Genomic DNA, 19,067 nt, shown 5'->3' with positions numbered 1-19,067 from the left:
ATTGATGTGATGTTAATAATCAGAACAGGCTTTAATGCTATTGATGAGGTTGACAGAATTTTGATTAGAACGTGTATAAACATCAAAGCCGATAGGGGTTTGTTGAAACGGTACCGTAGGTAAGCATTTGAAATGTAAGCTACACCAGCATATACGTAGAATAAGAGCCATTTCCAACTGTTTATTTAAGTACGAGTATAACAGTGCGGTGACGTGACCTTTTGTGTAGAGCTCCACTCCCGTCAAAAGCCACATTTTTCTTATTCAAAGTTTCGATTAGTTTTGGCAAAGCATACATGTGGCTGCAAAGTCAGCGCAATTCCGATTTTGGCACGTGCCTCTTCGACTCGGCCTTTTTGGATGCATTTTTAACGGCACTAACAGAGCTGGCGTATTAGCAATGGTGTTAATTAAAGAATAATGAAACCCAGCACTTCATACTGTACAAAGTGACTTTTTTAGGTCTTCTTACCTTAGTGTTTAGTACTAAAGTTGTTTATTTCTGTGCCCATTTTTGGACACGGATTTTTTTAAATACTAATACATTCTGTATATGAAATGGTATGTATGTATGGGTGTGAAACAAAAAAAGATTTAATTCTAATTTTAAATGCTCGCTCCAACTCCCTCCGGGTAGGCATTTTTATCAGTTATTATACTAATTAAAGACTCACCTTTTGACTTGTCTTTGTTTGACGTCAAATGTCTGACAGTTATTAACAGAGTGGTTTGTATGGGAAAAGACAAGTGTTGCGTTACAATTTACGTAGTTTGTCTTTCCGTAAGAACATTACTTGTGTCTTAACCAAAATAAGTGGGAAAATAATACAGAATAGGTAGAACTGTTCGCGAGTTAAGCAACACAAATTTGGCGATGCATGCTTATTAATATTATTTATACTTGGATTTAATTCTGGAGCACTGTAGACTGTAGACATGACTATGTATATGTAATGAATCTGCATGAATGCGATATTTAAAAAGAATGATAGGAATACAAGACACGTAATATTTAATTATGTTATAAATATATTCTTGTGAATTCGTCAGCGCAGTCAAAGATAGACAGTCCGAGAAAAAGATAGACAGACCGGAAACATGGGCAAGAGTCCACATGTTTCCGGTTCTCGTGGGATTTCCGGTATAAAAAAAATATCCTATATCTTTCCTCAGGTCTTATATAACTATCTCTGTACCAAATTTCATCCCAATCGATTTAGTGTTTATTCCTGTCTCTCTTCACGAGAAGAGACAGGAATAGGTACTTTCGCATTTGATATTAAAAGAGATAATACGGATAAAACCGTAGTATTTATTCTTTTATCAGTATTTTATATCAAGTTAACATATCGAGTATTTTTTTTACAAGTTTCAAGCACAAGCAAGTTTGGTCCCACGATGAGAAAATTCTTTATCCTTCATAAAATTCTGGCGTCCATCCGTCCTTGAAGTTTTATAGTTGGGGAATAGAGTTAAATTGAAGCACGGTTGATATAGTATTTAAATTAAGAAGTTTTTTATTAGGATCTTACAAAATGTGCTTTTTACGAGCTTGATGTAATTATCTGTTGTTGTGGTTGAAATGCCAACTCCGTTATTTTAGTGAAAATGTCTTTGTACACTGAGTGAAGATATTCACAAAAAGACTGAATTCAGATATTGGAAAATTGTGTGTAAAGCAGACTACTAAGCATTTTTACGAAAAGGGCATTTTTAGTATAAAGGTAAACAGTTTTGTTATAAAAGGTTTTTGTATATAAATATATGTATAGAAATATATACCTATTTATTACATTTTTGAAAAGATTTGATTGGTACAAATTTTTTTTTCATAAAAATGTTATTTTTTTTTATTACCATTACGGTTTTTACCTATTTGAACGCATTGCATTCAACATTGAATAAAAAAAAAACAAAATGACATGATGTAAATGATGACGCTACAACCAGCTTAAACTATTGGCCGAGTTGGTGTAAGCTTAGGATAGCGTTGCTAAGGACTATACATTAATCTAAAATTAGCATTGCTTGCTTATTTTAAGGTTATGTTACAGCGTAAAATTTTATACAACCTCATTTGGCCGTTTGCATATTAAATACCGCGCTTTTCATTTGATATTACTTTGATGTATTTATGTTCAAAATATGTATAATTAATTCCGGTAAAGCGTGATATTTTTGTTACACGTGTGCACGAAATTACATACGAGATGAATCTACATATTGTCTTTAAAGTGGAACAGTTAGAATTTCTAATGGGTATGTTGATGAAGTTTCAATTAATGCTTCTAACTTCAACAAGGGAGTGGAGTGCATTCTAAATTAAAGGTTAGACTTTTGACTGAACGTTTTGAACTTTAAATTATAGTTATTTATGGATAATACGAAAATACCGACTCCTGCGTATAGTGGTTAACGCGGCAGCGTAGAACAGTTGGGTTACAGTAAGGATTGACAAATCCTGCTAGTCCTATCCTATTAATTAATTAATCAATTAATCCTACTAATATTATAAATGCGCAAGTTTGTAAGGATGTGTGTGTGTGTTTGTTGCTCTTTCACTACTGAACCGATTGCAATGAAATTTGGTACGAAGACAGCTGGACAACTGGAATAACATATAGGCAACTTTTTATCCCGATATTCGTAGGGGATACGGACTTACGCGGGTGAAACCGCGGGGCGCAGCTAGTAATAAATATAGTTAAAAAAACAAAACACACTGTAATGGCTTGGCATCAACAACATTGTCTTACTTCCTCTTACAAAGAGCACACGTAAAAAAATGATTTAATTCCAATCGCGATAGCAAGACAAATTCATGAAATTAATGTATAGTTATCGATCTTTGATAAATATAGAAAGTTTGAATAAAATCGGTCTATTTAAAGTCGATTGAAATGGCGTCTTAATGAGTCAGTTTAATTGAACCTCAAACACTTATAATTAAACTATTAACTATTTAAAGCGTGGTCAAAAGAAACGTATCGATCTCTCAGGAGACAGAAGGCTGATCACTTTAAGAAAATCGATCAGAGAAACTGATGCTTAGCATTTGCCCAATACCCCATAACAGAATTCGCTATACGAAAAATCAAGTACATTCGTTCTAGCCTACTTCTACTAGACTACATTCTAGAAACATGTTACGTTATACCCTTGGTATACTAAAAATAGCTGTGGCCGCTAGACAAAGTTTTCTGGAAAAGACAATATAAGTGTAGAAACTTCTGTAAGAACCAGCACGCAGGAACAAATGAAAGCATGCTTTATTTACCTTACAGATGGGCGCAGGACTGATAAATACAGCACCTATAAATATGGCTGCTCACAGCTCTTGTTCAGTTATATTTCTTATGCCGAGACTTTAGATTGATATTCCTCTAAAAATCTAATCTATTCTAGACAAGCGAACGGTATAAAATGCAAATGTGACAATCTCTGCTGGAGGAGTATTTTCTTATAATTAAATCCCATTTTTTTTTGCTTTATTGTGCTGTAGCACAAGTATCGGCCGGATTAGTTCAGAAGGTTTCCCGTGAAAGAGTAACAAACAGACATCCATGCATTTTAGAGCCTTACGCCTTATTTATATGACTTACGTTTATGGGCGGTGGTAGCACTTACCATCAAGCGACCCATCAGATTCTTTGCCAGCTATGACATAAGAAAAACAAACTTTCGTGTTTTGGATATTAGAATATAATTAAGTATAGTACAATAGAATAAAGGCAATAGATTTTTTTCTTTCTTTTTCAGTAGGTAGGTACAAGTTTAAGATTTAAAACATAACACACCACCACGATCGACGTAAATGTCTCGTTTTTGTATGAACACGTTTGTTTTTCAAACAAGGTATGTTTTCAATCAATAAAAGGAAGGTGTGACGAATGACGATTACTTATTTGTTGTGTGTACATACATTCTTTATACAGTAATTTTGTGTTTCATATTCTTTAAGTGCTTTAATATGACTTAACACAATAACATCAATGAGTTTTACGTAGTAAAACGTATCATAATTTAGCTAATGAAATAATTAAGATTGTTATTTTGCTTAATGTCTTTTAATTATGAGGATGGTTGACAATGGAAAGTCAATTGGGACGTTGGTGGAACAACGGATATTTCTTTTTTTTCTTCGCCCTAATTGATGGTTCCACCCAATAATTAATTAAAAATCCGCTATGTCCAGTACAGCTTAAAATAATTGGAACTTAAAAACCGTATAGGCGGGCCTCAATTTTATTAGGGAAATTTATGGATGGCAATGATTTTCCCTAATAAATCCACGTATTATAATGTTATACGTTATACGTATTACTTATTCACTCGTTCTAATTTTACAATAAAAATAAATTAAAAACAAGTATGTTTCCTAACCATATAATGCTTACAAAAAAACGATGGTCCCCTACTAGGCAATAAGCTGTATTACTGGTGAGCCCTTCCATTGGTAAGTTATATTAGAAATATGTGTATTTTTACTTAAAAAAAAATAAACAAATTTATACGTCACATACACACATATTATATGTAAAGTACTTTGAATAAATGAATTAAAAATAACATGAAATTAGTATTGCGTGTTATATTTATTATTGAGCTGGTTAGTGCACTTCACAAAACTAAATTTAAAGTTTCGAAATAGATTTGATGAATCGAGTTTTAAACTGTTTAGCATATTTGCAGCATCAAAAAAAGAAATAATATTACTTAAGTACACTTTACAAGCTTTCGTAGGTACATAACTTCCTTGTGTCTTAACAAAAGCGTTAAAAAACAAATGAGCCGAATCGGCCGAGCCGTCGAGCATCTACGATTGAGGGTGCCAATCTCTATAGCAACACAGTGCACTACAAATTCAAGTATTCAACGTTGCGATATAACAAAAATAATTCCTCTTTTAAAAATATAATTATATTGGCTTTAGAAGCCAACTCAATATGCAGCTCTGCAATTATATTAGCTATATCTTTTTTTGTAATGGACGGGGTATTACTACGATTTTTTTGATTGGATTCTCGGTTGGGTCAACTTTGCCATGGTCATAGTTAGGCCACTGTTAACTCATAAAAGCACTAGAAATAATCCCTAAATATAGCCTACCTAGAGAGGCGAGATCCTAAAGATAAGGCAAAGGAAAATAAGAAAAACAAGCCATCTAAAGAAAATGTAAAATGTAAGCGTGTAATGAATGAAAGTGTTAGGGCGTTTGATTTTATTTTGCAATTTAGTGGATGTTTTTGGTAAACATTTATTAAAGTTTAATTAATTCAGATGTTAGTACATTAATTACCATTACATTCAAATACTAGTAATTAATTCAAATACCTGGTGCAGTTAGCTAATAATTAACTTATTTTTATTAATATAAAAGTCAACTAATTATTTGTATAATGGAATATGCAAAGCGTTTGTACTTATGTATAACATTATATATTCCATTATTTATCTATTAACTTACTAGCTTTTCAACCGCGGCTTAGCACGCGTAGTTTGACTATGGAAATTATATACAGATTCAAATTGGTTAAACACTGTTTTAAGCGTGAAGAAGAGACAGACAGTCATTTCAAATTTATAATATTAGTAGGGATTATTGTACAAACTAAAACGAAAACAATTAATGGAACAATACATAAACATACTTTGAAAAGGCATTGTCTATATAGATTGCATAACTAACAAAAACGGACCTCGTCTTCGCCGGCGAAGATGGTGTACCTACGCTTTCTGCTGTAGTTATTTATGGTGTCGCGCTTGGCTCTCTGTTCGATCAAGCATATTGTTTTTGGTTATTTCGTGGTCAGAGTCGATCGGGAGGTGTCTTGGCCTCCGAGTCCGAGTGGGATCGGGTCACGGGTAGTACGCGATGGCTTGTGTTACCAACGGATTGGGATGGGATTTGGTCTTGTCGACGGATGCTGACTTGGGGAGTTCTAGGTCTCTATGTATTATTACTATTACTATTTATATATTCATCTTACGCACGAGCCAGGGCGCACCAGTGACTATTCATGAACCGCGACCGGAGCACCTGAAAGCTGATGTATGTAGGACGGAGCGGGAAGGTTACACTAGCTATGGTAAGGATAGGATGGATAATAGTCTTGTTGTTTGGAATGGACAAAATAAGATTATTAATATTTTGAGGGTAGAGAGTGACGCGATGTGTTCATACGGCCGGAGGGAGCGCGGTAGTCGTTGTCTTAGTCGTGAAGTCGTAAAAAGACGTCGTCTGTCGCCTCTCATGTAATCACGTGCGGATCGCGTGCTAATTTATTTTATATTCAAATACACTTCGCGGGAAGTTTTATTTTTAATTGTTTTATATTACCTAATAATCATAACACCGCGTTTGTGTATCGCGAGATTCGATGTATAAATCTAGTAATGGCGACGTAGTGTGCCTGGCTGTGTTGAAGTGGTGACGTACTTAGTTTATTTCATACTTTTTATATTATTTTCTTAGATCTAGTATCTCTTTATATATAATAATCCTGAGAAATTTTGAAAGAATAGAAAAAATTTGATCACGAGGCAGGATTCGAACCTGCGTTCGTGCAACGTGTTAGAAGGTTTAACCTTAACGCTAACGCTTAATTATTATTATTTTGGAAAGTGTGTATCAACGGCCGCTGATCTGTTCTTTGTGATACACTTGTAATTATTTAAGTGTACGTATACGTCTTATATATACTAGTTAAAAAGCTTTTCCATTACAAATCTCATTAATAATCTAATTATCGTATTCACAATACTAACAATAGTGCTTAGTTAAATAAGGTTAAAATTTGTTGAAAACATAATTATTTTAAAGTTTTTGAAATGTGCAGAAATGAGCAATAAATAAAAATTAGTTTGGTATAATTTGATCGTTTACTTCTGATGTTTTATTTATTCACAATGATTTACTTTTGTTTATAAATGTGTTTTAAATTTCTAGAATTAATATTGTCGATTTATTAAAATTCAGTAGTTATTTACGATTTATTAGAAATAGATTATTATTTGAAAGCCAGTTAAATATGGCAATAATTGAGGAATTTATTTATTAATTAAAAAGTAGGTAATAATAAAGTTTAATATTCCAGCTAAGGTTTATATCTATAATAATCAACCAAAATATAATTTTATTAGGAAGGATTTTGGGGTTGAACTTTTCCAGAAACAAATATGTATAAAACTCATAATATTTAGAAATATTCTTGATGATTGCGCATCTCCAAAAACGTGATTATAAATAGTCGACGTTGTTGTAAGGAAAATAAAATTAATCACTGACGATAAGTCCCACAAAGATCCCATTCAATACTTCCAATACAAAGAAAAACGATAAAACTAAATGATTAAGTCTTATGAATAATATTAAACGAATTTAATCAATATTGTTTAAAAAAAACGTAGACATAAAAGGCTTCCATCATTATGATATAAGCTTGTTTCCTCATATATTTTAGTACACGTTTTGTTTAATAAAACAGGCACAAAAATGCGGACCTTCATATTACAGAAGGGTAACAACTTATTACGTTACGGAATCCTTCATATCATCTCTCATGTCCTTATAACCACCAAAATTCAGCAAAAGACAACATAATCGGGAAGTACTTTTTGTATGAAAACAATTTCACAGGCATCTGAACGATTCTTGGAAGTATAAACGAAAGCATATCATATTTATCGTTATTGCATCGTGCGTAGAAATCCAGTTAAAGTTCCTCGAACGTAGATACATACACGGATCAACATTCATTGGCGTAAATCTGGGAATATCCTCAGGCGAGTGTCAGACCCATTCGAAGAAAGTCACCAGTGTATGCGTAATGTTTGAGGTATAAATAGTAGTCATTCACTAAAGTTTCCCATGGAAAGTGTAGAGGATGAATATTGCTTCCCTACATTTTCTGCGAGACTCGCGTCCTATTTTCAAGCTCTCAACTAATAAAACTTTATTTACCGTAACAGCGCTATAGGTTGAACGAGAAACGGAACAGGTACATTACAGATATGAAAACAACCATATTGTTGGAAATGCATCTCTGAATCGTTTTATGCTTACCAACTCTCGGTCACGTATCAGGATACATTTGTTATATGTCTATCAAAAATATGGTAGATAAATCTGCGGCTGGCTCTTGAATTAAGCATTGGAAGAAATAACATTCGAGTTTTTTTTTTTCGAATGGATTGCTTATTTAGAAAAGGTGAGAAAAAAGATATACCTCCAGTACACTTGCCACTCGTCCTACAGAACAGAGTAGCACTAATATGTTTCCTTGTGTCGATCTCTTAAGGTTTGTGATACATTCGCTTGAGTTTATATTTTTCAAAGTATGCTTGATCTCACTCATATAAGTTTTAACAGCTGTTTGTGTTGTGTGTGTAGACCTGCTATTCTTTTCTCTGCTTCGTTGTTCTGCTAAGAGTGGGAATAATTGTACAAAATATATTTGTTAAACGCACGTTTTCATACTGTTTACTTCTAATTCAAAATAAGTTTAATCAAAATGGTAATGAAGTGTCATGATAAAGCTCATGTTAGAGCGATTAAGAGTAAACATGATGCACATAACATTTCTTTCACCCATTTAAACATTGCGTTAAAATTGCAATGTATCAGGAATATGTTATATTGACAATACAAATAAATCCATATTTTTAACAAAGTGAGGATTGTTGACTCGGACATGGAATAAACAGCGTAACTACGAATGCGCCACGTTAGTCAACTTTGTAACATCGGTATTCGATAGCTCGACGAGTTTTGACAAGTTACAAAAAGTGACATCTGTTGGTGACATCAATTAATTTTCATCCATCAGAATATTAGATAACAAGTTATAACCAACGTAAGATAGAATTACTTTCTATTTGACATAAGAGAAAATAAATGAGAAGAATATCACACACCAAATTATATTAAACTTCGAAAATTAAATTTAATGAAAAATAAAACACATTTTTAAAAAGTTCTTTAAAAAAAAGGAAATTGAACTAACGTGAAATATAATATTTTGACGCAATATGAGGCTTATAAGTACTCGTTTTAAAATAATGGGATGGTGTTACGAGAGCCGTCTGCCGTATCGTAATTGACACCAATATAGCTTTGAAATTTTCCCCATTACGAGCCATTAATACTGCATACATTACCGTCATAGTTTTTAATAAATGTGAATATTTATTAACATAAGTGGCCTTATTTTTGTTAATGTTAAATTGTATTCAGGATAATTAGGAAATCAAATATTTTTAATGCTGATCGAAGTACATGATGCAAACCTTCGATAATAGTGTAAGTGTGGCATTGCTAAGTTTTCCTAAGTATTGTACAAGTATAGTCCTACAGAATTAAGTTACATGAGTTTTACTCATAACAATTATGATTTCATATATATGTAGATTTACTTACAAGATAAGGTCAATGTGGATAAAGATAGAAGTTCGAGAAATTGTATTTATGTACAAATTTCGGAAATAAAATTATCCCAAAATTTTTTATTAGTTATGGAAACTATGTAACAAACAAAAATTGCAAATTCTGAATTCAAATATTGATATTAAAAATATTACTTCCGTTATGCTGCTGTTATTTGATATATTTGTAATACCTTTTAATTAAATTCATCTGCGTAACAACAATTTATATAAAACGAATGAAAACAAATTGACGATAAATGGACAAAGCTTTTAATTTCAATTCAAAGAGCTTTTATGCAGAATATGTAATTTATACTGTAATTTTTAAAATGTTCGGAAAATAAATAGCCAATTGAAACATATACATAGGATGTTATGTTTACTGAAGTAACTGTTGATTAAATTTGAATAAAAACATTCTATAATTATCTTGTGTTTGATTTTACGCGAGTTTATACATTTAGAAATTAAAGACTATTAAACGGATTTTAAAAGCGGTTTATTCATTATACTATTAAAATATTGTTTTTTTTTTCTTATTTCTTAATTTACAAAATAAACGAAAGCCGATTTTGCCATAAGTATTGATTGATTTCCAAAATTCAGATCAAAATTATAGTTGAGACTTAGGGCCCAAAAACAAAACAGTTTCTTTTTAGTCCTAAGTCGCCCTATTATATAATACATATAATTTACGTATAATACGTTTTACCAAACAGGAATAATGTTTGTTTTATTTGCAGACTTGCCGATATCGGATCCGGAGTTAAATGGTCTGAAGCGTCGCTACCGGACTGGGATGAAGTTAAAAGCAGAATGCATAAGCCATGACTCCATGCCTCCGGCTAATCTCTCGTTTTTCATCAACAACGAACCGGTGAGATTATTTTCAGTATATGTAGGACTGTAACCGGATTTCGAAACGAAAAAGTATTTATTCGACGCACACACCTGTGATATCTATGCCCTATAAATTTTCCGTTCATCAAAGGCTTTAATAAATGTGAAATGGAAATTTATTTGTAATCTTCTGTGCTGTACTTTGTGGGATAGCTGTTATTGATACGTGCAATGAAAAATATATAAAACGAATATAATAACAAGACGTTTATTGCGCACAACTATCCAAGATGCCTCAATGCGATGTAAACTCATGCCTTCTTATTTCTAACGTTCATATTTCTTGTTTGTATTTTATTGAGTACAGAATTAATTCTTTAATTCATTTAAGCATTTGTAACTTTTTTTGTTGTATTTAATATTTTTATTTATTGGATTTCAGTATATATAACCAAAATATTCTGTTAATATTATAAGTTGCACATAAATTAATTTTATAAGAAGACTTTCCAAGAGAAAATATCAATAACAGTAGTGACCAAAGAAATTATAGATTGAACGGAAATATACGTTATTATGTTCTTTCTTGAATGAATATTTGGATATTCTGTATACTCGTCTTAAAGTATACTCGAATTCATACAATTTTATTTGATTTTACATTTTATTTTTGTAACGTTAGAAATTAAACGAGCCGCGAACAGATAAAATTTTATTTCCTCGTTGAATGTAAATGCATCCATAATTCGGAATTTGGGCCTTACTCCCATGAAACTTATCTGACACGTTTATGACTCCGCATATTTGAAAATTAATTTAATTTTGGGATGCGAGAGGTGTGTAGCGAAATCTGATGATTCTTCATTTGCGACGATGTAATTCAGGTGAAAAATCAAGGGTTGCAATAACTTGTTACTGTGATTCTCTGATTAACAAAATAAAATGTCTTTTCATTAGTCAATATGTAAAAAATCATGATACACATGATAAACAAATATTCAAGTAAGTAGGTATCATTATAAAGTTTACGTATAGCTACAACATATAGGTACTACAGTTAAATATAAAGGAAAATGCCCAAGTGACTATGGCTCTTGGTATCGCAATCAAACTTAAACTGTCAATACGAATATAGCTTAATTCAAGGATTGAGAATTATATAATATAATAATTAAAATGTAAGCATACCGCAGTTCAGGAAAATAAAAAAAAAACAATAATTTTAAACAACGCTTAAATAATACTTTTTGAGTTAACAATAAACGGTAAGTTTAATGTTTATCACACATTTTGATTTACAAGAGAACTGATCTGAAATGTAAATCTTAATAAAATTGATTCGAAATAAATCAAATTGAAAACTGAATAAAGACCCTGTGGACTGTGACATAAATTGCCGTGTCTGGTTGACAGTGTTATTAGAAAGGGATTACAAATATCCACCTTAAAGTTGATTATTGCTACGATATGTCAAGTTTATTTTATTAAGATACTCTAACTTACGTATAGAAATACATTAGGCTTTTACAAACACGCATTTTATATACCAAACTAATTGAAAATACTTGCGTCGTATTTATTATTGTATTTTGCACTAGCTGCGCTCCGCTGGTTAACCCCTTTAAGTCCCTATCCCGTAGGAATATTGGGATAAAAGTTGCCTATGTGTTATTCCAGTTATCCAGCTATCTACGTACCAAATTTCATTGTAATCGGTGCAGTGGTTTTTGCGTGAAAGAGTAACAAACATACACACATCCTTACAAACTTTCGCATTTATAAAATTATTAGAAAGTAGGAAAGGATAGTAGGATATACGAGTGTAACAATACTTCCATGGGAGAAATGTTTCAAAACAAAAACTTGTTTTATCTGTTTTTATCCGGTATAACTAAGAATTAATAGTGGTGTTAATCTTATCTTATATCTTTAAACGAGCAATTCTTGTATATATATATATATATATATATATATGTATAATTGGAATCTCGGAATCGGCTAAAACGATTTTCATGAAATTTAGTATATAGGGGGTTTCGGGGGCGATAAATCGATCGATTGTAATATTCGTGTTTTATCGACTTAAACTTACTTTTTTAACAAATTGGAGGCGTTTGAGTAGTCCCAATTTATTATGACTCTTCCTGACATCTATTGACGAATAATAAGACTATTTTTTGGCGAATAATTAAGTTTTTAAAACACAATTTATATAAAAACAAAAAAAAAAAAAATACCGAGCATAGTCGGTCATCTAGGTACTAATTTTTATAATTGCAACTGGGAATTAAGGATATTACTAACATGCGAAATACCTAGAATTTTCCGATACGACCCGCATCCGAATGGATGAGAATTCATTTGATATTCGGAGAAGAGAGAGGTACTCAATTCGAAGCTTATGCTATGTTTTTCACTGTGCAGGACTTAGTACAGGAGCAAAAGTGCTATTAAATTATGCTTTTATTTAGTCATCAAGCGATTGAGATTTAATTTTTTTATATAAAAATTCGTTTACATTATTGCGTTAAATTAATGGACTTATGTGCAAGTATGTCTTCCTTCATTCTGTGTTCATAACGTCTTTTTTTTATAGTGGGGAAATCTTGCATAGATACCCACGGCCCCCGGGATGGAGCCGTGGATTATGTCGGATTCTTACCGACCAAAACCCCACTGTGTTCCGTCGAGCCACTTGAGTGAGGGGGCCACGGGAGCTGGTTAAAATTCATCCGCGAACCCTCGGCATGTTCATAACGTCTAATAAAAAGGTCTAAATATTATTATGTTGAGAATAGGAATCCCATTTAACCTAATTGTTCAATTAAAGGCTCTTTCACAACACGTGTGGCACCGAGTGGGTGGCGGCGAGAATGGCAGCCTGTGGACCGCCTACAGCACAATTCAGTTTGTCGTTCAGAAACACCACTTCATTAGAGGGAAAATAAAGGTAAACTTTTTTTATTGTATTCGCCTTAAATATTATTTTATTTGTTGGCAGTTAAAAATACATTATGAGCAATATATTAAGAGCAGAACACGATCGTGTTAAAATAATCAAGATTTAATACGTTATTAAGCATCCGCTTAGACCGATTGAATTACTGTCTATAAATTATTCAGCAATTAATACTATAATAGATTAAATCTTAAAATTAATGATGAATTTATAATCTTCAATACAAATAGAAATAAATCGCCGAATGTGTTGTTAAGCGTAAAACTTGAGAACGGCTTTACCAATTCAAATAAACTTTCTTTTTAGTTTATGTTAAGGCGCGAAGTAGCGCATGTAAAGAAAAAATGTACCATGGGCGAAGCCGGGGCAGACAACTAGTTAGTTAATACAAGATACAAGTGGTCTGCCTAGTTTTTTTAAGTGAATCTTGTTCTTTTGTAGCATCTTCGCGAAAAAAAAATTACAGATACGTTTTTTTTTCCTTACAAATAGTCAAATAATACCAAAATGTATACATGCCGTTGGAAGATAGTGTATTCGTAGAAAAGGAAAAATTTGTTCAAGACATTCAGCATCCCTTTATTTATCGATACAGCCTCGCTAGAAATAAAAACAGATTCCCTCTGAATTCCGAATATGCTGATGTTTCGTTTGCGAGGCAGAGGAATCGGAAAATGATCTTATTATTTCATGAATCTCGTGAGTGTTTTGTTTTATGCTTAGTGATACATGAATGATGTGCTTCAATGTCTGCCTAACAATGTACATGTGTGTCTGTTTAATATTATATCGCTAAGGACGTTTTAGACATTGTATTATGATGCTTTTTCTTTCTGTGATTTATATCCACTAAAGTTACTATTTCATACTATATACATTCTGGCAAATAAATTATTATTATTATAATCATATCATAATCTTCGCCGATTATGATTAAGCAATTATTAATATAATTGTAGATAAACCAGAAAACTCGCCTGAACAGGGCAGGCTACAGTAAAATGAATATCATTAAAAATAGAGTTGAAAAAGATACGCTAATGCAGCTATGTTATCGAACTTCATTTAATTACATCTATGTATAAATTTAAACGCTATGGGTCTTCGTATATTAAATTTTCCTGCGTGAAAATTTATGATGAAAAAAATGAATATTTAGCGGGTAAAATCCTAGAAATCCTCCTAAATCCTCGTTTTAAAGTTAAACTGACCACTAATTAAATAAAACTGTATTTAAATAATTCATAATGATATTGATGATAGTTAGCTATTGTGATTTTAGTAGGTGTTATGTTTTCATGATCAGTGAATGACAACTAGCATTATTAGCATTGTATTGCGGTTCCAACCACACTTGCTGTACCAATATTATGATTAATAAATGCACTGCGTGTTTTGTAAAATTAAAGTTGTATATTTTAATCTGAATGACTTATGAATTATTTAGTTACAATCCACTCATTACCTCCGCTAATTATCTATTTAATCGATTACGTATTTGAATATAATTATGTAAATAATTGTTATCTGAACATTAAATTTTATTGAATTCTATTATAACAATAAGAAAATCAATAATATGATCTATTATAACAATAAGAAAATCAATAATTGGTGTTTTGCTTTGCTTTCAATTTTCGAGAAACTCAATGGCATTTACTGCACATTGTAGTCTATTACGAAATTCAATTTGCTTCACTATAATAGTTTATTATTGGGCACATAATTCATTGAATGTATAAAGTTTGAAGATCTGCACAAATTTTCAATTTAATTAAGAAGAGTACTTGTTTACGTGTGTATGCAAACATTCGTGAAACCACAGCGAGAATATGTGATTCACCGCTTCTCACGTAACATATATTATCCTCTCCTGACATAATAACATTCAAACTGTGTAGTGGGAAATATAATGAGTTAGATATTCCCGTCTTAAAATATTTGAGCAGCTCTTCGAAAATTTTTAATTTCATATAAAACTACGCCTCAACGCAAAAGGACGAACTGAGAATACTAAAGGACAAATTTACATCTCCAATGCAACTTATGTGACTTGTAGTTTATCTGTCTTGTATTATGAAGCGACGTAAAATTATTTTATTTCCGTTTCTCGGATTCGGTTAAAACAGTTTCTCAAATTTTAATTTTCTGTAACGTGTACTCAGACCGATGCTTGAGTTTCTTTTGATATAAAACGTGGAAAAGCAGTGTACTTTTTCGTATAAAACTGACAGCTAGAGATTATACGCAACAATAATTGAAACAACTTTTTGGAAATATTTTTCAACTTATAATTTTAATAAATTGTAATAACACGACTGTAGACGTTGGTATACTGTATTGACATCATATAAAGGAGGTAAAGTTGTATTATTCCCTTAATTTAATACGCGTTAATGACCTGGAGTTCGAAAATGTTCGAAGAAACGTGTACTATTATAGTGTTAATCGTATTTCCATTATTTTTATGCATGTTATATAATGCCATAATAATAGAAATCACTGCAATATGAACACCTTTGACACTAGACTTTCAAATCAATACAGCCGAACAAGCAGGATTACATGAAAACTCATTTCAAACTTTAAACATATTTTATGACAGTGCGAGCCAAGTTCTACAAATCATACGCTATCGTGATTTTGCATTTTCAATTTTCTAAAGCAAACAAGCTATCCTCCAGCTGGAACGTATCTCTGTCTGCAGATAATTCAAATAAATTTTATTGTACTGTTATGTAAATTATATGATGTATCGAAGTCTAGACATCTTATAAAATATACCCCATCCTAGAATGTGATATCGTGTTTCTTAATTATACATATATAATAAAAGACTCGCAAGTATGTAGAATATAATATACAAAACATTAGATTTTAATACAGCCCATAAATCACAAACAAACCCAAATCCTTTCTAATCATATGAAAAGTTAGTATCATAAACTATTCAATAGTAATATATCTTCCTTTTAGCGAATAGGTCTGAATATTTCATCTTTTATGATATTCATATGTGTATATAGGCATTGCAAAAATATTTATGTTAATTGAAGGCCATATTTTAGTACATGGAAGCAATAACCAATGCTAATTAAAATTGAAAGCAACAAATTCGTTCATGTCAACTGCCCTTTATATTATACTATTCCATGTATACAAAAATATACGACAAAAAATAAACTGTAAACTATAATTAGGATTAAAATACACCAATTATTACGAAATTAAATTCTACTATTATTTGGGTATGAACTAGAGATTAAAAGCTTTTCAACAGAGTATTCTGTTATCGTTCTCAGATTATAAAGCAATAAGCAAACGTTAAGTAATGCACGTATGGCTTTGCGAAAAAGCCGTTTGCGCCAGTGAAATTAGTTCAATTGTAGTGTGGAAATCCACAAAGCTCAGCCTTAATTGCGATAGCTTAATTACACGGCCGTTCCATATGTTTGACGTTCTTGTTAAATGCCCTATATTAATTGCCGATCTTTTAAGATTTCACTCCCAAACGAATATAGAAATTAAATCCAAGTTCTTGATTGTTTTTTTTTTTGCTTTAACGCCCGCCCGCTTAAAAAATTGTTTCAGCTTATCGTAAACGAGGAAGAGAAAAAGGGATTTTTTTAAATACTTAAAACTAGTAAATGAAGCTCTTTGAAATAAGCAATTAATATAGATCGGTATACCGATGTAGTTGCACTAAGAAAACGTATTTGAAAACTCGCCTCGCCTCACTTTAATTGCCGATCGTCGGGAAGAAAGAAATAATTTATTTTTTAAATGGAAGGTCTGATTGAGCTGAGATGTTCTTGAAATAAATATTGCTGTGAAATAAAAAGTTATTTCGTAAAATATTTTGTTCTTATTACATTTTGCCATAAGAAGTGAGACGATTCATATTTTATTATAGACTAGGTTTATATACACATAAACATTCCTCTTGAATCAGTCTATCTATTAAAAAAAACCTCATCAAAATCCGTTGCGTAGTTCTAAAGATTTAAGCATACATAGGGACATAGAGACAGAGAAAGCGACTTTGTTTTATACTATGTAGTGATTTCATATTTATTTGTCAGTTTATCCAAACATTATTTAAAAAGACAAGATGAATTATCATTTATTTGTTCTAAACGTCAGATTTAATGTAAGTAGGAATTTAAGGTGATATAAATTTTAAATATTTGACATATTAAACAAAAATGTATCCTCTATAACTTTTTATTTTTTGTAATATATAGGCTCCATTATAAATCTTACTTTTTTATTCTGTAAAATAAATTAGGCTATTTGACAAAAGAAAAATAAAGTGTGGGTGTGATAGTAATCTATGTAAATTGAGAATTCAATTAAGCGCTAAGAAGTAAAATAACCTAAAAAAATAATTTTAATTTTATACCACCGCTTTTTGATATTTATTGGAATAGGTCCGGTTTTTTCCAGAGTTTCTATCTACGAACCTGTATATTTAGGCTCTGCGTAGCATTTCAGACTTATTTTAATAATAAAATCGCTGATATTTTGCCTTGAATCAAAATGAATTGAATTTAAATTATCGCATAGAAAACTGTTCTCTTGTTTATTTGTTGACAAGCATGTGACGTCACAAAAAATATTGCAACGCCATCGAGCATAATGATTTTGAGGGAAAATTGTGACAATTTAAAGTTAATCCTTATCAGAAATGAAAGAAAACATTTTTGACTTCGATAGTCATAGTTAGCAAACTATAAATTGATATGGCTTTTAAAATCGTGCCATGTAGTCTATTTAGCTCGGTACACTCAGAGCGACCTCCATCGACAGGCATTTGCCGCGTGAGGTCTATAAAGACGTGCCGCGGCTGAGGTAAGCGTGTCCAATCGCGGGTGAGCGACAGACAGGTCGAGCCACCGAATATCGGCGTTAGGTTTTACGTTTCAGTCGTTTACCGCACTCATTTTGAATGAATATACTTCGTGCCTCGAGCATAAAAAGTTTTAAAATTTAATTAAACGAATAAATAAAATAAATAAATTTGGGCTACTCTCAACTAAACGAATAGATAAATGCCGCGCGTAGCAGTTTCGCCATGTTAGCGAGGCTGCCGGACTAGTTCGGGCTCCGCACGGCAAATGCTTCGCGATGCTGCTTTTTTGCCTCATACAAACCCCCTAGCTTTTTATTTACAATAGCATCCCGAAATATATTAAACCTTTGAATAATTAAATCGAAACTGGTAAACAGCTGTGTAACTTTTTAATTGAAATTGTTGTTGAAACAGCGTGGAAATGTAGAATGGTACAGACTTACTGACAGTAACAGATTCATCGGAACTTGGATATATTTTGAAAATTAATTTTATGTGGAATCTTTTCTGGGTTTGGATTGAAAATATTTAATGATGGGAACGGCTGTGGCTCGAAATTGAATGAATCGATCATTATGACTTATGCTACAAAAATAATTTTTCAACACTTTAAAAATAACCATAGGTTCAATACATTTTGATCTGTGAAGGCCCAGTTTGCTCCTTATCTATTAATAGTAAAAAATAACTGTTCCCTTCCATATCTTTTATAAGTCTTCATCGTGGTGGTCGGTTACCCCTTAAAACTGGCAATGCATTTGGAGAGGCCCTACCTTCGCGTTCGCCCTCAGTGGTGATCGCTTACCATCACGCAAATTCGTAGCTCTGTTGCGCAGTCTAACAAAAAAATGACATGTACGATAAAAGTCATATGAATGTATTAGTGCTTTCTTGTTAAAGCGATTTAAATCTACACACACACACACACACACACACAGAGAGGCACACTAATACGTACAAAATTGTAATAAGTAGTATAGCAGCATGAAT

General features: G+C 32.0%; 1 protein-coding gene across 1 annotated transcript in view; it reads left to right on the top strand.

The window, feature by feature from the left end:
* LOC119834433 overlaps positions 1-19,067 on the top strand; it is a 64,202-nt gene that overhangs the window by 31,568 nt on the left and 13,567 nt on the right. The window contains exons 4-5 of the mRNA XM_038358792.1: positions 10,170-10,303; positions 13,097-13,216. Coding sequence (XP_038214720.1) covers positions 10,170-10,303; positions 13,097-13,216 — 254 coding nt within the window. The remainder of the gene's footprint in view (positions 1-10,169; positions 10,304-13,096; positions 13,217-19,067) is intronic.

This window comes from Zerene cesonia, chromosome 19 (genome assembly GCF_012273895.1).
Source record: "Zerene cesonia ecotype Mississippi chromosome 19, Zerene_cesonia_1.1, whole genome shotgun sequence".
Classification (NCBI taxonomy): domain Eukaryota; kingdom Metazoa; phylum Arthropoda; class Insecta; order Lepidoptera; family Pieridae; genus Zerene; species Zerene cesonia.
This window is presented reverse-complemented; position numbering and strand designations above follow the sequence as displayed.